The 26,042-nt window shown below is 36.2% G+C and overlaps 1 protein-coding gene across 3 annotated transcripts in view; it reads right to left on the bottom strand.

Annotated features, from left to right (window-relative positions):
- Fgf13 (fibroblast growth factor 13) overlaps nt 1-26,042 on the bottom strand; it is a 493,509-nt gene that overhangs the window by 175,164 nt on the left and 292,303 nt on the right. For 2 of the 3 annotated variants that reach the window (XM_013025947.1, XM_013025949.1), the window contains one exon: nt 23,376-23,543. The exons of the other annotated variant lie outside the window; for it this stretch is intronic. In XM_013025947.1, the coding sequence (XP_012881401.1) occupies nt 23,376-23,543 (168 nt within the window). The remainder of the gene's footprint in view (nt 1-23,375; nt 23,544-26,042) is intronic. 3 annotated transcript variants of the gene reach the window in all.

Raw genomic sequence — 26,042 nt, 5'->3', positions numbered from 1 at the left:
TATATATATTAGATATAATAGTTAAAAGCCTTTAAAGTCAGGTAGATCTAGATTAAAATCTCAGCTCTGCAATTTAGCAGCTTTGTAACCCTGGACAAGTAAATTCAAATCCATGCTCTTGAGTCCTTATTGTCTCATATGGAAATTAGGAGTCAACAATAAGATTAAACTCATAATTGTTGTGATTATTATAAAAGATACTGTGTATAAAACCTTAGTGTGGTACCCTTTTTTCTTTTCTTTTCTTTTCCTGCCTGCCTGCTTCCTTCCTTCCTTCCCTCCTCCCCTCCCTCTCTCTCTTCTTCCTTCCTTCCTTCCCTCTCTCTCTCTCTCTCTCTCTCTCTCTCTGTCTGTCTGTCTCTGTATCTTTTTTGTCCCAGAACATAACTTGAACTTGATAGCTGACACTTTTGCTTATTGGCTAGTTCTCTAACAATTGAACCATGCCTCTAACCTGGTACCTAGTGTTTGGTGGTACTTACTAACGTACAGTTAGAGAAAAACAAGGACAAACAAGCAATATCTTTGTTGTCTCTTGCTTTGCTTCAAACGGAAAGGCAACTTTTTTCTTTTTTAGCTATCCAAGCTCATGTGATTTAATTCACAAACTCTCAAAACAGAATGCTTTGGTTAAGAACTTGGCCTGTGAATAAAATAAGTAAAAATAAATAAATATACTTCATAAATAAGTTTGTCATTTAAAAGAATAAATTATTTATAATAATAAAATGGTAACATGCAGAAAGAAGTTCATCATGAGCCTAATGATGTAAAAGAGACCAATAAGACTTTCTAGTCCAGCAGTAGAAGTGAGGCATACTAACACTTAAAACATATATGGAATTTGCTTTGTTGTGCCTGTTTTTCATCTTTTTCTCAATGACATTGATTATGATACTTTATATCTAAGTATTTTTTCTTGCTTTAGCATATGACCTAATTGCAAAAAAATGAAATAATAACAAATATTCTAACAATATCACTTAAAATAAGTTTTGCTCTTTTCATCAATCAATTAATCATGAAATCTTGTCCAATCATGCCTAGCAATTGTACTCTCAGAAAAATATTATTTTTGCTGTTTATATTTGTATATACTCCATTGCAAACTGCATGAAGTCTCATCACTGTATTGGTCATATATATATATATATATATATATATATATGCTATTACTTGTTGATTAAAGTATAATTATATAATAATAATCAAAATTTAAAATGTGAAAATGAAACTGTCTATATTGCTAAAAAGACTGAATAAAAATCAATTAGAAGTGAAAAAAAAAAAGAACTTGGCCTGTGGCCTCTAACTGCCATTTGAATCTCTGTTTCATTACCTCCAAGCTGTGTGAACTCACAGAAGATACCACTCCTTTCTAAGCCCCAAATTTTCATATCTTCAAATTTTCACATCTTCAGAATGGGAATTTAATGATGAAAATTGAATGGCATGGCATATATATATGTGTGTGTGTGTGTGTATATGTGTGTGCATATGTGCATCCATATACACATGTGTAAAACCACATACACATATGCATATATAAACACATGTATATATAAGTATATACATATATATACATAAAACTTCATAGTGAAACTCTCTAAAAGCTGATTTGCAATGAAAAGAGAGAGGGGTGGGAATATGGTGGAGGAGATGAATTTTCTCAAACTACACTATGTGCACATGTGAGGAAATATCACAGAAAAAGCTCTTCATACTACTAATGTATTCTAATTAAAAATAAATTTTGACAATGGGAATTAAGTGAAATAATATATGTAAGGCACAGTGATTAGCATATAACCACTGATATTATTATTATTATTGCATAGGTTTACCCTTCGCTTATGAAGGTAAAGTTGCCATTTGCCAAAGCAGTCTCACAAAGACTGAATTCTAGACTGCCGACAAATAATATTCAAAGTCCTTTAATCTACATGGTTCCAAGGTGACTGCCAAACACATGTAAATATGGGTTATTGTTTAGCTTCTTAAACAGGAAGTTTGTAGTTCTTCAGGCAGTGAAGAGTCTAGACACATTGGGCCAATCGATGAGAATGTCTATACCCAAAAATGATGGTTGACATAAAGTTATGTATAGAAAAATCACCTAACAAGATTTTTTAAATTGATAAGTGATCCACCCTTTCAGTTACAATCAGCTCAGCTTTCTGATTTATGAATATCATTTGAAGAATACCATCATCTTTGTCCTTTCTTAAATATTTGTCTGTGTTATTTCTCATAGGATGAGTATGATAACTTTTCATCTTTCAGATGCCTGGCCCAAAGTATTAGGTACTCTCGAGAAGGAGTTGACTATTACCAGAAACTGCTTATCTCTTTTAAGCTAAATGAATATCATTAGACAACATCTGCCTACACTGCACTAATGGCACCCAGGTGGCCTAAGAGTTGACATAGCCCTTATATGCTTAATTCATTTCCTATAAGTTATTTGTAATGCTCAAACAAAACTCATGAGAACAAAACAAAGGATGGCACCTTTGCACCAGAATGTAAAACATAAAATCATAGTTCTAGAGTATACATTTCTCAAAAGATCTACATGAAAGATATTTCACAAAACTAATCTGGACATAAAAGCCTCTTCATGATTTGCTGACTATGAAGAAACCAAAAATCAGATTGAAAGATCACTACTAAGGGAATGGAATAAAAGCACATAGCCCAAGGCAGCTATCCCTTATTTTATCTAATAAAGTGGTTTGATCTTGGAAAGTCGCACATAAGGCAATGCTTATTTAAATACACATTTGAATGGTAATCTCATTGTGGACCCATTAGTGAAATGAATAATCACTCTCATTTCCTTCTTTTATAACTTCAAATGTTCAAATAGGAATGCTTAAAATGGGATTGACTTATGACATGAGCCCCTCACTCAATATTTACATTACTCAAGCCACTTTGATTCCAAGATGGACTTTATGGCTCTGAACTACTATGCTGATATGCACAAAATAGAAATACAAGCCATAAAGCTTCTCACACCATAAGCTCTAACATGAGGATGCATATATGTCTACATGAGATTGCCCTGCCTCTTCCATTGGCTACACTTTAAAATCCAGCTGGTGTCAAAGGTAAACTAAGCAAGTTACCAAGAGCATGTTGCATATCTTGGAGAATGTCTAGATGTTAAGTAACTAAGACTTTGGAAATTACTTCCTGGAAAATTCTATGTACAGATAACCACATTTCCTGGCCCTGATAGCCTGATCACAGTAATTGTGACTTCGTAGCTTAGGGAGGACATCCTTGAAGAAAAAAAAAAAAACCAAGTGAAGAATGTTGAGTATCTTGAATATAGCAAGACAATAAGACCGCCTCCCCAAAAAACCACTGTCATTGGGGGAGCAGTATTCTTAAAAACCAAGAAACAATAAATAATAAATTATGTAAGACATTTCAGAGTTTTTAATATTTTAGACTGTGGTATAAATCTACATACATGGCAGGAATATAGCAAAGTGGCTGTTTCTCAAACAGCTTTTATTCTTGAGACCATTCCTAGGGGAACACTTCATTTGGGTAACATTGGAAAAGGCTGCACTAAAGACCATTTTAACAAGAGTTGTTCAAATAACCAGTTTATTGCATGCTAGGGACAGAATGTGTGAAACTCCAAAAACTGACAGTGAGATAGATTCAGCTTAGGAAAGTGGCAAAATTCTGATGAAGACTCTGATGGGTCCATTTTTATGTAGAAATGCCTGGCAGGCTTAAGGATGATGTATGATGGCTTAAAAGACTCATTTTAAGCTGAATCATCATGCTCTTTAAGATTAATAATTCCTCTTTTTTGATCACTTAACATGCTCTGGGTATTATATGCAAAATTCAAAATATAATTCTCAAAACAACCATGTTTTTTTTTTTTTGGGTCCATTCGTGGAGCCTGAACTCTGGGCCTGGGCGCTGTCCCTCAGCTCTTCAGCTCAAGGCTAGCACTCTACCACTAGAGCCACAGCACCACTTCCAGCTTTTTTCTTTTTGCTTATGTGGTGCTGAGAATCAAACCCAGTGCCTCATGCATGCAAGGCAAGCGTTCTACCACTGAGCCACCTTCCCACCCCTGTAAAGTAGATCTTATTATTGTCTGTACTTTACTCTCATTGCTCCCAATCATGCAACCAGGAAGTGACAGAACTAGTTTTACAGCAACTACAACTATTTTTTTTCTATTTCACTAGAACTGTGTCTCATGAACACATGGGTAAAGACAACTCTAAAACACCTTCAAGATATAGTGTTCAGTAGAACGCACCAGGAGAAAATGATATCTATGAATGGATTTTTCAAATTCAGAATTAAAATATAAAACATAATTAAAAATATAAACAGTAACCAATAGGTTCTTTCTATAACCCAAAATAACCTATAAGAAAATTCTATGTGAAGGCTAATTGTCTTGACAAAATAATAGATCTATTTGTCACTTTGCATTTTAAACTTTCCACTAAGATAAAACAGCCCTCAAGAAAAAAATTTATTGTATGACATAGTCTTTGACCGGTACTTACTATTGAGACAAACGTGCCCTTAACAATGATGTGAACAAAAAGTATTTTCCATTTCTAAAACGTATTCCTTGTGGCATCAACAGTAACAGAAGGTTCTATTTGCGTGGTATGTCCATCTGCTTTCTAGACCAACATCATGGGGTCTTCAATTAAAAAGACTTACTATGTCTCAGGAAGAAGACATAGGACATGATCTCAGTAGAAACACAAAACCTTTTCATTTCAGGCAAATACTGATAGGAACTAAGGCAGAAAAACTTGGCAAAGTACTGGGAAATTCACACTAAGGGGCTGATTCCAAGAGTATCTTAAGATAGGAGTGTTAGAGATAGGTTTGGTAAGTCAGATGTTGAGCTGGTATTAGAATAAAACTTTTGAGAGCTTTAAAGTAGACCAAGTTGGAACTTATGAAAAAGTACTGTCATCAACAATAAAAAAGTTAGCAAAAAATTCAAAGACTAATATTTTCAATCAATCAAGATGTTGTTACTTTACCAAACAAAAACTCATATGCAGATATCCTTTTTATAGCTAACAAGAGATTCTTCAATGTAGTGTTTTGTATGTCTAGTATTGCAATTACTCTAGAATGAAATGTTTTGTAAATCGATAATAAATTCAATGCTATCTTAAACATCAGTAGAGATTACCAACCTACTGACACCCTAAATGAAGGAGCTATTTACTTTAGATCACTTACAGTTCCAATTTCAAATCACATGGTATTCTTCATGCCTCCTGGGTTTACTATTTTTCCCATATCTAAAGCCTTCCTTGTGTATAAAACTTAAATGAAATACTTACAATTCAAGATTTCTATAGTGAGTACAGAAACAAGAAAACAATATCTGGCTTAGATTAGACCTTCAAAGGACTGGTAATCCCCAATTACTGCTGCTTCTAATCTACTTGAATGCTGGAGGCGAGAGTAAAGAGAAGTGGGATAGAGATCTTCCTTGAGGTGATATGCCACTAAAAGTTTCCACAGACAACACAAACTGACTTAAACCACCCTTCATATGTGAGTACTTTGCCCTTGACCCTTCCTTAGTCCAGGGATTCTGTCACATTTTATCAGATCTCCTATCATAGGCACAGCAAGAAACAAATGACTGTTGGGGGACTAATTCAATGCCATGCTCCTATTTTTATCAAGACAGGAAAAAAGTCTTGGGAGTAAATGGCATCCATGAACCTACTCACCAATGATATTTAATATTTGTAATACATCCAAGGCTACTTTCTGTCCTGCTTTTGTCTCATCTGAATCTGTACTGAGACCCAGTGTTGTCAATTGGGTCTTAATAATGGACCATCCAAGTAAACCAGGGAGATTATATATTCTTTCAGATAGGGAAGTCTTATGAAGACTCAATCATTCCTTACCTGTTTGCTAGTCTTGAGTTTTACTGAAATGTGGAATGAATAGCCAAGATAAATTACAGGTTTCAGAGAATAAATATCGAATTTGGATTAAGTTAAAACAATTACCTTAATTACTCAAGGGGACAGAACATTAGCTATGGATTAAACAGAAGAATTTTGAATGGCTTTTAGAGAAATAATATTCTGATATCCACTGTGCTTATATACTTATTTATAGCTCAAGGTTCTTAGCAAAGAACCTTAGCAAAGAACATTTTCTCCTTGTGGATCATTTCATAGGAGTTATTTTTGATTCTTACAATGGGGTTGATGCTACTAGTATCCTACAGGAGGAGTCTTGCTTACAATATGCAGGACAATCTCTGACAGTAAAGAATTATCTGGCTTCTCAAATGAACAGTGTTGAGGTTTATGCATATGACTCTAGCTCAACACAGGGCATGACACCAGGAGAGACAAATGTTCTATTTGTTCCTACAACAAGAAAGAAACAGCAAAGATGCTCACTGGTTTTTAGGTCTCACTTGTACCTCTGTGTTTAATTATTGTAATTGTTAACCCAATCTTACTTGTTATCAAGAATCAGAATATGTTAGCTGACTTGTCCAAATTCTATGTAGAAAACATTAAACAGCATCACATAAAGATGATAAATACCATAGCCCTGCCATACTCCAGGGTCACTCCATGGCTCACCACCACTAATCAAGAAAGAAGACAAAGTTCAGTTTTTGTGTTAAGTCTAACTGTCCTTCCTCTTAAGTCTTTCCCCAAGGCTAACATATGGGTAAGGAAACAATGACTGTGTTTTCAAAGGGCTTCCCTATTGGAAGTCCTTTATATATAGCCTCCTTGGTTCACTGGATGTTCCATTGTTCAGACCCAACTGACATTTCAAATACAACACTGCGTCTCAGTACAGATCCAAGTGAGACAAAACCAGGAACGGAAGTAGTCTTGAATGGATTGCAAACATTAAGTATGCATGGATGTTGTATTTACTCCCAAGACATTTTTTTCTGAGAAAAATGATATTCAACAAAAATATGTAGGGATTCTATCTTCTTATGTCAGTTTAGATATAGACAGGAGCCAAATACTGTCTGAATTAAGGGTGATCTAAATGTAAAGCCTTTTCCAGAATGAAAAAACTTTCCCCGAACACAGCCTTGCCCTGTGCAAAGTGCATACATTTTCCTAATTTCTCCTTCTGAGGATACAAGGTCACTGAGGCAAAGTTCTTTGAATTTGAACATAAACAAATATATACAGAAAAATTAGCCATAATTTTGCATGAGAAGCTAGCATTTATTTTTGGAATCTAAATTCTCAAATCCTTGAAGACAATTGAGCTCATATAGTGTCAAGTCAATAATTCTGTACCACAAAATTGTGTATGTTGGTTCTTCATAAACACTAGGACTTTGATTCACCAAGAAACCTTCCCGTGAGATAAGGAATCAATTTCCATACTTGTAAAGTTGGCAGAAAACTTTCCTTATTAGAAACTCAAGTAATGTGAACTTTGATTATACTGTACTAATACAGCACCACAATATGTCAGTTTTAACATTCTAATTCCTAATGATGTAATTGCATCACATACTGTTAGGTTATTGAAAAATATACTGAACAACCTTAACATTATAAAGCAAGTAATAAAAGAATAAATTAGTTTTGGCAAGGATACAAGTTTAGAGGCATTATTGGGAAGAGAAATTAATTTTTTGGCAGATGTTTACTGTAACAGTTAGTATGTGATTTCTTATAGTTCATCTTTCAAAAGTCATTCTACCCAACTCATTTTAATTATTTATCCAAAAGTGTAAGAGGTAGAGAAATGTCTGGCTCATATTCAAATGATTCAGATTACAAAGCCTACATGTTGAATTGGATATTTGAAGAGATTACACTAATTTAACATATCCTCACTGTATTCTGCTTTACTGCACTTTTCTTCCTCCCTGAAGGCCACATCATCCCTATATTGCTGGAGAATTTCTGAATACTCATTCTTATGTACTCTCTCATCCTTGGTATGTGTTCTCATGGTTTTTTGACAACTGTATCTACAGGTAATGTTAGTAGCCCAATGATACCCATTACCTTAAAATTGGAACAGATTACATTTGAATATATTTATATAAAAGAATTACCTTCTGTTGAGTGTTACACTATTTAAAATATTTATCTTTTTATATTAATACATTGACAAACTATAGCTGCACATATTTACAGAGTATAACATGATGTTATGATTTTTTAATGCAACATGGAAGCCCAAGTAAATCAACTTCAAAAATTAAACATCTTCCATGATAAGAACAGATCCCAAGAAAAAGAAAAAGAGAATAATTAAACTGTTTCCTTCTATCACCTTCTATCAAAGAGGTTTTGATAGCTATCTTCCCAGTTCCCCAATTCAGCCTCTGATATCCACCATCTTAGTCTGGGTTCTACATTCTACTTTCAGTATCTGTGAATTCAATTGCTTTAGAATGCTTGTGTTTAGCTTATTTCATATTACAGAGTGTTGTTCAACTTTTGTCCACATTGCCATAATACCAGGATTTCTCCCCCTTTAAAGGCTGAATAGTATCTTACTCTGTGTATGTGTGTATGTGTGTGTGTGTTTGAGAGAGAGAGAGAGAGACAGACAGAGAGAGAGAGGCAGACAGACAGACACAGACACAGACACAGAGAGACAGAGAGGAGGAAGAGATTGTCTGTGTTCAATTATCCACGGATGGATACTTGTATTGATTTCATAACATGCCTATTTTAAATAGTGTTTCAGTGAACATTGCAGTGAACATTGTAGATATCTCTTAAATATACTGTTTTTAAGTCTTTGGGTAAATATAAAAACACAGGAAAAAATAGCACAAGTAGACAGATGGGATTTTATTAAAATAAACTTCTACAAAGCAAAGGAAACAATTAACAGAGTAAATAGACAACCTATAGACTGCAAGAAAATAATTGCAACCCATGTATCTGGTAGGGGATTTCTGTCCAAAATATATAAGGAACTCATAGAAAAACAACTACCAAAAAACCCCAAACTATTAACATCTGGGCATAAGCCATCTTTGGGTGTGTTGACCTTATCTAACTGCCTACCTCTGAAGTGTACTGTTCCTGTTTAGGTGACTGTATTTATCCTATTTGCCTGCCTCATACCTTGAGGTGAACTTACACTTCGTTAATGAATCACTCTTTTGTGTCTTTCAAAAGATTTGAAGAACAAAAGAGGAAGTAACAGTGCTTGATAGGAAATGTAATCATGACCTTGCTCAAGTAACTGTAATCCCTCTGTATAGTATTTTTACAATAAAAAACTTATTTTAAAAACTTGAAGAAAACTGCAAAGAACCAAATAGATACATCTCTAAAGAAGACATAAATGACTAACACATAAATGAAAACAACACTCAACATCAGTAATGACCTGAGGATACAAATAAAAAATGCAGTGACATAAAATCTCACATCTGTTAGCATGACTATCATCAATAATCAAAAGAGAACAAGTACTAACAAATATGCTTTTAAGGGGAACCTCTAGACACCATTGATAGGAGTGTAAATTAGAACAAATAGCATGGAAAACTACATACTGGTTCCTTAAGATATTTTAAATAGCATTATCATATGATATAGCCATTACATTTCTGGGCATTTCATGATTTGATATCATGTATCAAAGATATATCTACCTTCATAGTTTTAACACACACACAGGCCACAGGGCTAATGGGTCTTAAATATTTATTATCAGCCTAGAACTTAGTCCTGAGTAATTTGAAAGTAAAGCCATATGATGTGTGATACATAGGAAAGTTGCTCAATCACTGCTGAGTGTGCAAATAAATGAATGAAAGATAACAAAGGATTCATTGGACAAATGGGGGAAGAATGATGGTATGGGTAACATTGATCAAGATGAACTGTACACCTAAACTGACATGTTGAATTGAAACCCTTTTCTTCAAGAACTTAAAGATAACAAGATGAAAAACAAAAAAGTGTTCATGGGACTTCAATGAGAGGCACATGGGGGAGAGCTACACAAACTTATTCTAGAAAAGTCAGTGCTGTCCTGGCTTACAAGTAGACCACAACTGTTTGGCAGAGTTCAGAACAATCTTGGCAACCAAGATTCTAAGAGAAATAAAAACAGCTGGGCACCAGTGGCTCATGCCTGTAATCCTAGCTACTCAGGAGGCTGAGATTTGAGGATCACAGTTCAAAGCTAACCCAAGCAGGAAAGTCCATGAGACTCCTATCTCTAATTAAGTACCAGAAAACTGGAAGTGGAGCTCACCTGGAGCTGAAGAGCTGAGGGACAGTGGCCAAGCGCAGAATTCAAGCTTTATGACCCACAAAAAACAAAAAACAATGAATTGCTCTTTTATACCAACATGGTCTAGAGAGATTTTTAAATGCAACACAATCTAGTAAGGTAGCTCAAAGTCTGCCTTTCTTGCCAGCCTTTAATTCTTCCTTGAGGACAGAGTGAGCATCTCTCTTATCATGCTGTGCCTAGTACCCAGCATAATGCCTGATAACCAGTAAACATACATCGACAAATATATCCATTCTGTTAATGGTGATTAGGAACAGCCAGTTGGTGCTTGGCCCATTGAACTTAATATTTAAATTTGTCAAATGAATAAGTTGCAATAATAAATATGTATTGAACACTTATTTTGTCATCTATGCTTGTGATATCCATATAGCAAAATGCTATCCATAGGAATGAAATAAATGCTTTATTTTTAATGGACTCCTCACTGGAAAGGGAGATAGATCTTTCGGAAGATACTTGTAGCTGTTCCCATGATAAGGTCAGTAGATGCTGTGCACTGGTGTCTCATACCTGTAATTCCAGCTACTCAAGGAGACTGAGATGGGAGGATTGCAATTCAAAGCCAGCCTGGGTAGGAAAGTCCATGAGACGCTTATCTCTAATTAACCACCAGAAAACCAGATGTGGTGCTTTGACTCAAATGGTAGAGGTGTAGCCTTAGGCAAAAGAAGCTCAGAGACAGCACCTAGGTCAAGTATAAGCCCCAGGACCAGCACACACACACACACACACAAAGATGCATTAGAGGAAAAGCCTCACTAAAAGCACTGGAAGAAGAGCTATCCCAATTGTCATTTGCTGTGGGCATTTTTTTTTTTTGCTTTTCTCAGCACATATTCAGGATATACTTAACCAATTATCCACTACGTGAACAGCTAACCAAGCATGCCAATTAGAGATTTACTAAATCAATTGATGAATCTTCTAATATGAGATTCAAAATGTTACCTTCACAGAGGAAAAGCTGAGTGAATACAAAAGGTCTATACCTGCAAAAAGGAACAAGAAGGAAAAGTTATTGCCTGGCAGGTTCTATAATCTCTACTTTTTGAAATACCTTTTGTTCCTTCTTGTTGCCTGAACAGAACCAGATTTTATTTATAGCCTGAGGCAGCCTGCAAGACAAATGTCCTCACTGTATGAATGGCTTGCTTGAACCCACATTATCCCATTGAGGGCTCTAAGCTTTGCTGGGTTGGATGTCTCTCAGAAAAGACTGTAGTACAAGGACCATGTGAGCTCTCCTCTGCTTCTGTTTCCTCCCCTAGTTAAAATAGTTTAAATACTAGCATGTATATTTGTGTTTATGTGCATGGATGTGTATGTCCCCAAACCATCTTAGAATAGCAGTCAGTGATGATAAAGTGGAACATTTCCTTGTCTCTATGTATTACATGTTTGAAAGGGGAAGAGTCAACTGTGTAACCACAGGGACAATGACAAATCTCTAGTAGAATCAACCAAGACAGCTCCTGTCCACAGACACACTTAGTGAACTGTCTTTATCTAATTCAGTCTCCTGTGCTCACACACAAATCTGGATATGGGTCTCTATAATTACCTTGAATTTGTGAGAGAGAATCCTAAAAAGTATTCTAAAGTGTATTCAGAGGTGAGCATAAAAGTAATCTAAGGTGGGCATAAAGTTCGAAAGTAAGAATTAAACATGGGACCAAGAGGATCCAAATCCTGTTCTATTTTTGTTTATGACACCTTGAAAAGGAAACAGTTTCAGAACTTTGCCTCACTCCTTTTATGTTCTTGGTGAAGCAGCTCATGGCACAATCAGCTGAGTGTTAAAACCTAGTAGTTAAAACCTAGGACTTAAAGCATTCCTCTAAGCAAACACCATAGGAAGAACTGAACATATTGAGAGTAGACATTTGTGGAGAGACAAAGAGAAAGAACATGTGACACATGTCAGGGAGGCTGATCTGTTTAATCCCTCATCTACTGTTTGCAGGGACATTCAAATCAAGTTATGGAGAGTTCCCAAAGGAAATAATCCATTGGATACAGTATTAGTATGCACTGCTGAGATTTAGGATAGTTCTATAGCTTTCTTCTAAACTAGCTCTCACCAGCAGTGGAAGAGACAGTGCTGAGGAGTTTTTTTCTCTAGTCTTATGCCTGAAAGAAATCAAGTACGAAGAACTGAGGGAGCACAGTATAGTGGAAAAGATCCAAGCTTAGGAGATAAAGAGTTGCCTTCAAATCCCAGTTAGGACAAATGATTATCTGTGTGACTGTGTGAACAAGTTATTTCACCTCTCTACAGATTCTTTTTTTTTTTTTTACCAGTCCTGGGGCTTGAACTCAGGGCCTGGGCACTGTCCCTAGGCTTCTTTTGCTTAAGGCTAGCGCTCTACCACTTGATCCACAGTGCTACTTCTGGCTTTTTCTGTTTATGTGATACTGAGGAATCGAACCCAGGGCTTCATGCATGATAGGCAAGCACTCTACAAATAAGCTACACTCCCAGCACCCCCTCCCCTCAGTACGCCCTTCATGACTCAAGTCCCCTATGTAATGATGTGGTGGAGAAGATTAACAATAATAACCTGAAATGTTTGCCACATTAAACATGCTACATTTGACTGATTAAACAGCAAGCTATTGAAAACATTGGGAAATACTGTTGAATAGAATCTTCCTTCTTATGAAGACAGCGATCCAACCCACTTTGGCAGGACTTTCTCCTCATGTGCCTTCTCACTTTGTAATGAAGGTTTTTGTTACATAAGGGCTTAGCTCATCAGATAATATGGTGAGAGACACAGTTATGAGGGAGAAGGTAGGTTGGCTTGAAGTGATCAAGAACCAGACTATATTAACAACATACAGCAGCATAGTGACTAAAGTCTGAACATGGTACAGTGAAAAGCATTCTGACCAAGACATTTGATGAGAATTTGCCCTGGAAGCAATTTAAAAATTACAACTGGCTGCTTTTCTTTCTCCAATAAGCACACCATTTCTCTATTGTTTTTCTGACAGCAGAAACAAGGTCCCTCTTCCTCTGCTTCTCTATCTCAGTAATGCTACCTACCTAACTACAGAATAAAATGAGAGTTTCTTCTAGGGTCACCTAGAAGAATGAAACACATTCTTCTATGAAGGTCATGGATTTTGCTGTCATGATGTGCGTTTCAATATGGGCTCTACAATTTCCCCACCAGGTGTCCTTGGACCAGTTATTGCAGTTCTTGGAGTCTCCATTTCCTCATCCTTAAGATGGAAAAGAAAAGATATCACCTCCTTCAAAGACTGTTGTCATTACTCATTACCTGACTAATGTACTTGTAATCCCTCTGTATATTACCTTTATAATAACAGTAAATTAATTTTAAAAAAGATTGTTGTAAGAATTAACATATTAGGATATAGTAGTGGCACATATTAATTTCAGTATATATTGTCCATAGGGTTTGATTTTTTTGTCAGTCATGAGGCCTGAACTTTGGGCCTGACTTCCTCAGCTCAAGGCTAGCACTCTACCACTTGAGCCACAGTGCCACTTCCGGCTTTTTTCTTTTTGCTTATGTGGTGCTAAGGAATCGAACCCAGGGCCTCATGCATGCAAGGCAAGTGCTCTACCACTGAGCCACGTTCCCAGCCCTGTCCATAGTTTTTATTATCAATAACCTTAGGAGGGGTAACTGCCAAAAAGATAGTTTGTGGTAAACGTTGGTGGTTGATACTTGTAATCCTAGCTATTTAGGCAGGGTAGTGTAGGACTGGAGAATTATGTTACAAAGATAACCTAAGCAGAAACAACTGAGAGAATCCATCTCCAATTAACCCGCAAAAGATTAACCAGCCTGGAGTTATGCCTCAAGGGGTATACCATCAGCAATGAGCAAGAGATCCAGGCTCCAGCTCTGCTACAGGCACAAAATTCATTGTTAATATCCAGATTTCTAGGTAACCTCTTAACCCATAGTGGTGAGGAAGTGGTGTTTTTTTTTTTATCAAACTGAAAAAAAAATGAATAATTAGAATGTCCTTTTTCTCATTTTGTATCCTAGGTAGAAAAGAATATCTTCTAGTTTAAAGAAAAAAATGCAAATGACCTGCTTGGTCTTGTATCTATGCCAAGTTCTGTTGTATTCAAATGCAATTTAAGTATTTACTATGCACCTCATTTTGCTTTGTTTGTGAGCACAACCTTCAGCTCCTTTAGGAAAAGGGTCACTTTACTAACTCCTTCTGAGTGCCAAACTCCACCCATTCTTAGGTCAAAAGAATAATTAGGCATCTCCTGAATCCCTTTTGCCTAAGATGTTCTATTGCTCCTATAAAGCTAAAAATTCCCTTAAACAAAATATTTTTGGTACTACAATTCTTTTCAGGTGACAAATGCATGTGTAGAACAAGAAGAACAAAACTAAAACCAGAAAAACTATATCCAAATGGAGCTCTGCCACTTACTGGGCCAGTGATGAACCTTTCTGCTTCTTTCTCACCAGCACAAAGTTGGTCGTAGTCTCATGCTGAGGGGGCTTTGGTTAATGTGCCTTTAAGCGACCCACTTGTTGCTTTCTCTGGGTATAGAGTGGCTCTCTCCCCTTCCCCACTTGGGACTCTGGTCTTCAAGCCAATATTGTTTGTTGCTTCCAAAGTTGGATATGCCTGAAGGTTGCTTTGGGACTCTTTTGAGAATGCATATCTTAAAATAGCAAGGTCTCATAAGTAGATTTTTTGCTATCAGCTAGACAGAGGTAGACATGTGACTTCAACTTCCATGTTTTAGAGTGTGGACATTGGCTGTGAGGCTCGTCAGGGGAAGTGTTGATAAAATGAAGGATGTAACATCCTTCGTTCAATGCTTTCCAAAGGGCATTATTCAAGCTGCTTATTCTGAAACACATTAAGAAATACTGTAGAGTATAATGAATGAATACCTGAACCAATGTAATTTAAAATGCTAGGAATGATTTATAAATATGACGGCAATTAAAGCCTCCCAATCATGTCACAGTCAGTTTTTGCATATCTACTGCTGTAATAATTCTGAACTGCAGTAGCTGATTATGTATGTGTGATAAGAGAGCAATGCGTCAACGATGACAGCTTCTGGTGTAACTCATAGACTAACACTCCAGGCCACAAGCAGCTTCTGCCAAATTTCATTCACTCTCTCACTCCAGAGCAACAGCAGATCAGTAAAGAAGTAGGAGTGCTTTTTAGACATATAGCAACCCCTCTCTCCTTCTCCAGCTTCTTTTAAGCACATGAGTCTATAGACAATGCTTCAGCCCACATTTATAAGCCACACCAGAGTTGGAGAGCAAAATGAGTGTGACAACAGTTGGTTTTAAGAAAGGAGATTGGTCTTAAGTGGCAGATTCTCATACTCCTATGGAAATGTCTGGCTATTTTTCTAATAATGCAGAATGACCAAGATAAGAAAACTTCAAAAAGGCCTCTGTGTGTGTGTGTGTGTGTGTGTGTGTGTGTGTGTGTGTGTGATGGGAAAGATGGGTCCCTTACTTGCCTACAAGTTCTAAAGGTCACGGGAAGTGCTGCTTGTCCAGCTGTGTCCTTTAATCACAGGCACCTTGTGTAGAAGCCATGCAATCAACATAAGATTTTTAAATTGATAGCTGATATCAAGCACCAGGCCTCATGCTAAGGTGATTATTTTTAAAAGTACTGCTTCCAGTTCGGTTAGCACATTTGAAACTCTTTGGGAGATTTTTCTAAGAACCCATGGTGAGACTCCACCAGAAACGATCCTGTAGGTTTTTAATTTTTTTTTTTTTGGTTGAGTTTGGTCTGATGTGAAAGTCCACATATCAGTATTGTTTAAAATGTATCTTTGGATGATTCTCATGTAAAGATAAGATTAAGGGTCACTTATGTAAAGTAGTTTTTACTCAGTTATGGTCCTCAACTCTAGGGCTGACATGGAGTAATTTTTTTTTAGCTTGGTTGACCTCATTTTTCACAGGAATGCTGTTATCTTTTCTCAATGATGGCAAAAGTGCATTATTTGCATTCTGGCACAGACTCTTTACCTTATCCTAGACTAGTAACAGATAATTTCCAATCCAGCCCTGGTCACAGATAATACTTTGAGAGCATGTGCTAGGTTGGAGTCCAAGTAGAAGAGAACACACATCATCTTCAAATGCATACTATTCCTCAAAGGCCAGTTTGATGAAAATATACTGCACAGTGAAGGCCCCCTTCCTATGGTGTAACGATGGCATGTTCATAGTGGTCAGGTATAAGTTCCAATACCTATAAGATGTTGTTCACTATGAAACTGCTTGAAGTCACACAGCTTCCTAATCGGCAAGGCCCCTCAAAACCTTTATAATCATATGTCATAACACTGTATAGGTGGTGTGAAATCTGGGGAATATATTTTATTGTAAAATCAATATTTTCACCAAGAAATATGATTAAAATATAATTTGAACACATTTATCTGATTATTATTAACAATCTGAGAAAAAGAGTATAGCTCATTCCTGCATTCTTCTTCCCTAGGCAAGGAACTTACCAGGAGGAAGGAATTGTGTGCAAATGTAATTATAATACACAAAACATATGTGAAACCAGAAGTAGGAAATTAGAGAGGACAGATGTGGGGGGGATAGAAGGCGGGGGAGAATGATGGAAAGGGTGACACTGATGAAGCTGCATTGTACATTTCAGTTGGCAGGTTGAATTGAAACTCCTTTGTAAACTGTTTAAAGACAATTTAAAACATTTTAAAAGACAGAGACTTGGGGGTTGAAGTTCAGTTGTAGAGCATGCCCGTGTTCATGAGTTTCACCTCTAGCATGAAATAAAAAATACAAGGTGAACATTAGAGAAAGAGGCAGCAGAACATTCTTGTACATCAGGAAAGAAAAACTTCTGTAACATTAAGGTCAGCCTTGATTTGGGGAAAAAGTAAACAGTTATTGAGTCCATGCTTTTTGTTGTTGTTGGCGGTGGTCATGGGACTTGAACTCTGGGCCTGGGCACTGTCTTTGAACTCTTTAGCTCAAGGCAAGTGCAATACCATTTGAGCCACAGTGCCACATCTGGTTTTCTGAGTGGTTTATTGGAAATAAGACTCTCAAGGACTTGCCTGCCTGGGCTGGCTTTGAACCAAGATCCTCAGATCTCAGCCTCCCGAGTAACTAGGATTACAGGCAGGCGTGAGCCTCAGGTGCCGGGCTGAGTCTATGCTTTTAAAGTTCTGAAAGCTAGTCTACCTGGGTTATAACAGTGCTGAGTCAGAAGGGCAGATTTTTTTAATTGGCCTATCAACTGTCTATGGAAAGAAATAGAGCAAGAAATGTTGCTGAGACAACAAAGGGCAACAGCATGTTCACCACAGGATGCCTGATATAATGGCTTTGATCCATAAGGATGGATAATTTCCAGATGTTTTTAATATCTAATTTGATATGGGCCTCCTAAAAATATCAAAATCACCACTGTATACTATCATGTATCTAGTGGACATTTCAAAGCACTCTACTTGAGCAGTATCATATAAAACATAAATGTCTCAACTGGTCATCACACAACAGAAACATCTACTCCCTGTATTAACTAAGGGGAGACCACATAAGGGAATTACAAAGGAAAAACATGTTTATCTTCGGAAAACAGCACCGCCATAATGTGCATCCATAAACTCAAATGAGATGAGAGGACTGTTCTTTAAAAAGTGAATCATATTTTCAGAGAATGAATGGTTATTAGTTTATATTTGTAAAAGCCAGCCTGGAGACTGAATTGAGATACATATATTCAATAAGGGAATAATTAATGCTCATCCTGTCCTCAAACTGAATTATTGCTTGCTAAGTATACTTCCTTGATTCGATTATGACTTTTCCAGAGAGTAGAAGCTGTCCCCCAAATATGACTCAATTTCATGTGGGCTGCCATAAGGTGAGGAAAGAGAAAACACATTTCGGTGTCATTCCTTGTTCCCTAATGTTATTATGACACAACAAGTTGTTTTCTAAGAAGTATTTGAATACAACCAAGGGAAACACATGTGAACAGTTTGTGAGGGGTGGTTATTCCTTGCTAATCAACAGGGCCATTGGATTTCTTGTTTGTATTCTAACTGCAATTAAGCTGCCATTGTCTTCAATTATTGGACATCTCTCTGTCATTTCTTGTTATTGTTTACAGTGCCATCAATAGCAGAGTGACCCTAAGCCATGATTTACTTTGCAATAGAAAGAGGTAGTAGAAACTTTTTTCATCCAATCATAGTTAATATTTTCAAAGCAAATAGGAACATCTCTCAATTCACATCCTCAGGGAGACATACATGAAACCCAGTTATATCTTTTCAGGTGTCAGACATCAAAAATTGTTACCCAATTCTCTCTCAATGAAAAAAGAATTTAATAATTATGGTTTGCTCCCATCAAACTGTTCATTCAAATTAATACTTACTTGTTTTTTCCAAAGGAAAATTAGTATTAAATGAGATAGACACAACAACAGGAGACAATGAATTTGAGAAAATATGATGAAAAGGAGAATATTTCTGTCAGCATTCTGCTTAATATTCATCTACCTTTTTCCTCTCCTACATTAGGTAAGCTTGATATTCACAATGACACATGCTCTTTTTGAAGTAAAGAAATCAAGATGTTATCAAAGTAACATCATTGTGATAGTTACAGATATATCTCCTTAATATTTAGATCAAAATTTTGCTTGTAGTCTTTCTTTGACAAGCTTGAGCACAGATTCTCTCTGCATAAAAAGGTTATGGATATCCTGAGGGAGAAAGGATGTGTGTGTGTGTGTGTGTGTGTGTGTGTGTGTGTGTTACAGGAAAAGAGAAAGAGAGAGAGAGAGAGAGAGAGAGAGAGAGAGAGCTCACATAAAAATGGAACTACAGGGAAGAAGCCAAATGCCTGATTAAAACAATGGTGACAAATCCCTGAGCTTGGGAATATTTTTCTAACACATTAACTCTGACAAAGTTGCCATTGTAATCAGAATGTTCCATCTTAAAAGCAAACACTAGAAATCCATGATTTATACATATCTGATTTTCAATATGTCCTACTCATAAGCATGTATATCTTGGTATGATTCTTAACAATCTTTAAACATCAGTGAAAGCTCAATGAGTGGTATTTGGGAAGGAGAAGCTCTGCTGATAATAGATTGGCTTCCAGGAGTGGCTCTAAATCAGTTGTTTCATTTTGGCCCGCATGGCATAGAAAGAAAAAAAATGAATAAACCCAAAAAAGCTATGAAGATTATACTTTCCCTTGCCAAAGGCTCCTGGAACAGTAAGAAAAAGATTTTGGTAATGTTCTCTATTCTCCATGCAGCTTTCTTATAACAAAGAATATTGCTGGTAGTGGGCCAAATTAGACTCTCAGATGTTTGCATGTGTGTCTTCAGCCAAATTCTAGTACTCATATAAGTTCTCCCTTGTAAGTGATGGAGACAATCACATCGGTAAAAATCACTGAGTATTGAGAACAAATTATAAACTTGTTTTGGAATTGGCTGTTTATTAATAGAAACTTGCCTTTGGTAAAGCCTAATTTGGCTTTAGTGAAGAAAGAAAGGGAGAGAATATAGTCATAATAGTCAATGCATCTCCTATGAAATTAAGAAATTTGAGGGGAGGAGTTAGGTTTGAAGAGAAGGGGAAATGATTAATGTGGTGATATTGATCAAGGGTCAGTATATTCATAAACTGATTTGTTGAATGGTAACCTCTTTTTACAATGAAACTCTTTTGTACAACTCCTTTTGTACTGAAAGATAATAAAATATAATTAAAAATAAAAGTAGTACAGTGCTAGCTCAAAAAATGTAAAGTAAAAGCCCACTGAGATATTTTAATCTAAGTATTTTTTATGGATTATGAAGGCCTTGACATAACCCCCAAACAAAGTTAAAGGGCTTGGTACATGGCTAAAATGATAGAGTGCTTATCGAGCAAGCACCAGGCCCTATGTTCAAACCCCAATATCTCCAAAAAAATACATATCATTAATGGATAGTTGATCATGAACCTATTAGATACCTATTAGGTACCATTAGATAAGTACTATGGGATCAAGAGCAACAGAAATAATCTGCTCCTTATAATAACTTACTACCAATGAAAAGAAACACCAATACTTTAGATTGGTAACAAAAGGTATGATTTTGGCAATCAATTCAGTAAGGGAAACAAATTAATTCTAGCTTTATCATTATATATATATATATATATATACATGCATATTGACATAATTTAATCATTTAAAAAATATACAATTTGAACTTATTTTGTCTCAAATTCAATGAATTGTCTATTTTACACTATCTGAGGGTTTCTGACATTGTATAAACATTATCTGGTTTGAAGAGGTCATAATGCAAAGTTAACACTGCGTAGAGCAAACAAAGGATGCATTAACCATTGTTTCTTTTACTGTGAAGTTGGTGGGCATCCGAAACCAATGTCAATTAACTTCTTATGCTTTTGCTCAGATATGATAGGGTGGGAATATATCTTCAAAATGCTTCACCTGACAATAAAATGTTTCCAAAAAGCCACAAAATTTAAGCATAATATATTATCCATTTGTAATAAGGAAATCTTTTATTTATACTAATTAGGTCAAAATTTTACATAAACTTTAAGTGAAAACTGAATAAATTACCTTAAAGCATTTAAAACTAATGTTGCCCCAAATCATCCACGTTGCCAGAATGGCCACTAAACCCACTTCCTGGAAATAAGAGGCTGGATAACTTACATGAAGTAAGCATGTTTTTTCTCAGCATTGATTGATTATTTCAGTTGTACAGCATGTTTTCTTTGGCCTTCATGTAAGGTTTTCTGTTGTATGGTTTCTGCTAATCTATAGGTTTTCTGCTAGTCTATACAGAGATCAAATGTTTTCATTTGGAAGTCTCACTTCATCACTAGCTTCTGTGCCCTTATTTTAAGTGATACGGTATGACTATGTGGCACATTAAAATGTTACCTCAGAACCTCAAATAGATGTAATGGTATTTACAAAATAATTCATAGCAATTAGAAAGGAATTATGAAGTCTAATATCCCCAGCATCCCGGAAATTCAAGAGCAAGAGAAATCTTCAACCAGAAAACACATCACCTATCTCCAAAGTATACAAATGTAAAGATGTATCATGATGGCAGCCACTCCATATATGGATGAAATTATAGATGAAGACCTGTTTAAACTTTGTAGAAAAGAGTTTAACTGCCACTCATTTCTTAAAGAATTCTTCATATCTGAAAATAGTTATATGAACATTCAGAATACACTCTAGATGGTACTTGAAAATTAATAAATCCTGTCAAAAGTATATGTAATAAAATGGGGTCTTAAATTTATTCAATTGTTTTTTAAATCCAAACTACTGTTAAAACAATTTTAGGTTCTAACTAATTGCTTAACTGAATTTAACCAGCAGCATAAATAGCTTATTTTTTCTTTCCAAACCATTTTTTTAGCAAATTTGCAAGTATAAAACCAGTGTGCATGCAAGCATATATAATTTGAAAGAAAGAAAGCAGAAAATATTGAAAGACATTGTGTACAGTAAAGTAATTGTCACTAGTTAAAATTTTCCTTTTGGAAAAGTCAAAATCCACTAATAAAGCACCCTAAGGCTGATTTTACTCACTATGACTATAAAGAGTCATAATTTACACATGAAGATAAAAATATATTGGACATCATAATTCATAACTCAAGTGGAAAGCTTAGATAACAAACCATGGATGGAAAATAGATGTGAATACTCTATTCTGTTGAAATAGAATCAAGCATAAAAATATATGGGTCATCATTTAGAGACAATGATTTTTTTTAAAAAAAGAGAGAAAGTAAAAAGAGAAAGGGAAATTCTGACATGTAAAATATTAGTACCAAAAACTATAGATGCTAGCCCATGTGGAGTAATCACTTTACATACCAAACTTTTAACACAACTAAATGATAGTGTTTTCCAGATCCGAAAATCAGTTGAATGTGTATTGCTGTAATTTTGAAAAGAACAACTTGCAATATGGACCAAGTTGTTTTTAGTACACATATGTAAACCATTACACAAAAGTGATCCCAAGTGCCAATGAATAGATGTATTTTGTTACTTCCAATGCAAAATATTTGGTATCTGTGGAATAAGGGCTGTTTTATAAGTTATCATATACATTATAATATTCAAAAATCATTTTGGAAGTTTAAATGTACACAGATGACAACAAAATACCATATTTCATTTGTCATATGAAAATTGTCCCTATCTATCTATCTATCTATCATTCTATCTATCTATCTATCTATCTATCTATCTATCTATCTATCTATCTATCTATCTTCTGGAGAAATGCATAAATACCCTTTCTTCTTACCAACAAAATACTTTAGATAGATGTATGACATGAAATAGAATGAATACCTTCTTAATATGAGTTTAAATAACAGGAAGTAGAGTCGTCCAAACCTGTACTTGAGCTGAAAAGAAACACAAACTACTCATTGTCTCCTTAAAGCATGCATTTTAATCTAGCAAAGGGCAACTGTACGTGCATTACATTGGAAGTCTGCACCTGCATTGGCAAAGTAGCTAGATTGAGAGCATTCTTCTAGCGCAAGGCACAAGCTTTCTAAGCGTAGAGGAAAGGTGGAAAATTTGAAACAATCTTCTCAGTACTGCATTTTCAAAGTATCATTCCTCAGCCAACTGTGGCTTCAGGAAGGCAAAGTGATGGGGACAGACTTGGCCAGATGTTGGCTACAGGAGCAAGTGACTTTGACAGCCAGAACCAGATAGTGTCATGACATCAACTGATAATGCTTCAGCTGCAAAAAGCAGAAGGATGCTGTGTGCTGTACCAGAGAAGATCGTGGTCTGCAGCGTCTCATCTGAGACTCCATAACACATTCACCTGTAAGCCAGGGGCCTCCAAACTTTTGCAGGGGCCGTACAGCACACAGCATATCAGAGGGCAATGCATAATCCCAAACCAAACAACAACCAAAAAAAAAAAACTAGAGAATGAGAGAAAACAAGCAACACACAGGTGTGTCGTGCACAAACCTTCGGGCTCTGTGTTTTCTTTGTGGTGTACTTGCTTCAGCGGGCAGCAGAAGATTTCGTGACACTTAGCACGAAAAGGGGACTCTTTTTTCTTTAGTTCCGCGGATTGGATGGAATCTTGCCGTAACATAATGTATTCCTGTGTGCCAGGGGGGGCGTCATCCAGAACTGTGGTCACCACATAACAAAATGAACTCAAGTTAGAGCTTCACGAAAGCAGCGAACAACTTCAATCAAACCTATTCTCAGGAAAGCTAGTGACACAACATTCCTACACAAAGCTTCACATGTAGCAATGTGCTTGTTAGGGGTTGACTGTAAAAAAAAAAACAAAACAAAAAAACCACCACAGCCCCGGGAACAGCTCATCAAGTATATATAACTCTACTGCTCGTACAATGAAAAAAGAACTGCGTTAAATAGTACCCTCCAGCGCAGTAGCATTTTAATATTGATTACCTATATGCTATCTAACATCGTGTATGAGGAGCTCACTCATTGCAATGTAAGTTGCAATGTAGATATTTACAGGAAAAAGCACCTGATGGAAGCCAATAATCGGTGTGTTAGTTTATTTTTTTTTCTTGGTCTTCTGTGAAGAGTTGAACTTTTAAGTTGTTCTTTATGCTTCGACAGTCAAAGATAACAGGTGTTCAAAACTCCCTAATAAAGATGAAAGATCCCAACTGAGAGTCAATGAGAATCAACGGTGAATCAAAGGCCTACATGGCTGGGTTGGCAATGAAAAGAGCAGGTTTACTGATCTGGGCCTTAGCTGTACAGCAGGCTCCTTCTCAATCCTCATTTTCTTTCGAGGATCCCTGTGTATTTCCTAAACAGAACTAGTGCACTACTAGTGAATTGTGAGGTTTTTTTTTTTCACTGAAAAAAACATATGTCTATCTTTACAGGGACCATTGCTACTTTCTTTTGTCTGCAAACCACCCACCCAAGTGGGTGCAAATTGGGTCTGAATTTGCAGAAACAGGGAATTGACCCCACAATGGATTTTATTTTTATTTTTTTTCTATTTCACACCCTTACCAACGAGGCCATTCCATTTCACTGGGAGTGAGTCAGTGCCTCCAAAGCTGTGATTAATAACATGCTGACTCATTCTCCTCCCCCAAATGCATACACTTAACATGCATTTAGGACTGATAGATACCACTAGTGAACTTCTTATTGGAAAATAACGGCTTGGAGTTGGTCAGAAATGAACAGCTTCTGGCTGAATTCATCTCAGGACTATGTCATCAACATATTCCTAACACAGTGGCTGGCACCTCAGTGGGCCTGAGGGGTGAAGTGGATGGAGAGAGGTTTTCTATATCACAACATGATCAATGCTGCATAATAAAAACCACCAAATGCCATTTGAAAAAAATTGGGGAGGAGAGGTAGGTGGTTGTGGTGTTGGGGATGAGCATGTATAAAGTACACTGTGTGCATTCATGGAATTGTCACAGACGCCTTGTATTATTAATGTACACTAATTAAAAAAAGAAAGAAGGTGTGTGTGTGTGTGTGTGTGTGTCTGTGTGTGTGTGTGTGTGTGTGTATGTTTGTTGTCATGATGGCTTGAACTCAGGTCTTGAATGCTGGCCCTTAGTGTTTTCACTGAAGGCTAGCATTCTACCACTTAAGTCATGGCTGCACTTGCAGTATTTTGCTGGTTAATTAGAGATAAGAGTCTCACTGACTTTCTTGACTGGTTGGCTTTGAATTGTGATCCTTGGATCTCAGCCTTTTGAGTAGCAACCATTACAGGCATGAGCCACCAACAGCCACCTCAAATGATTTTTTTTTAAAGAAAGCAACCAGTTAACAGAAAATCTTTTGGAAAGCATAGGCATGAGAGAGTTACCCATCTCATATGATAAGTGTAGGTTAACTCAAAAATAAAATTTAAATTAAAAATTCTTTCATGTTGGGAGAAAATAGCATGAAATCCTGCATAACTTTTAAATTTATATGTTGAGTTTAAGACAAGTTCTTGATAGATTGCCTATATGTGGATTGTTGTCTTCCTTTATAAGTCATTAAATTATGCAAGAAGGTGATGAATATTTTAGTCAGTTCCCTGTTTTCCCCTAGCAGTCAGCAGCAGTAATCCAAAATATTATATAGACACACCACTACAGCTTTTCTGGGCAGAGAGCTCTCTTCATCTACTAGGAATATTGCTATAACTTCATAGAATCTTGTTGGTGAATGAGCATCTCTGATAGTAACAGCTGCTAATTCAAAACATTTCCAACAATTTCCTGCCACAAGCAGATAGTTATGGTAATATAGACACTTATCAAATTCCAGTATCACAGCTGAAGATAAATTTTGGTTTTACCATCCAAAATATTTAAACTCCCCAAATTGGAACTCTTAAAAAACATTCCTAATTATATGAGAACTGAGTGATTCCATTTTCATCTACTTCTACATGTGAGATATATTTGAAGACCAAAAAATCAATTGGAGGATCAAAAAGAAAAACATGACTTTTGGACACTGCCTATGGAACTTGTTATTCAGGATTATATGGCAAAGATTAGTAAATTGTCTTCCATTTTCATTGTGCAGTACCAACAATGATATCACAAACGGGCATTTCTGGAGATTAATGGTGGAGTCAAGCTAATAGCCCTTGGCTGACTCTCCAGCCATCAG

Source organism: Dipodomys ordii, unplaced genomic scaffold, assembly GCF_000151885.1.
Source record: "Dipodomys ordii isolate 6190 unplaced genomic scaffold, Dord_2.0 Scaffold89, whole genome shotgun sequence".
In the NCBI taxonomy this organism is placed as follows: Eukaryota; Metazoa; Chordata; class Mammalia; order Rodentia; family Heteromyidae; genus Dipodomys; species Dipodomys ordii.
The sequence above is the reverse complement of the archived record's forward strand: the minus strand, read 5'-3'. Positions and strand labels throughout refer to the sequence as shown.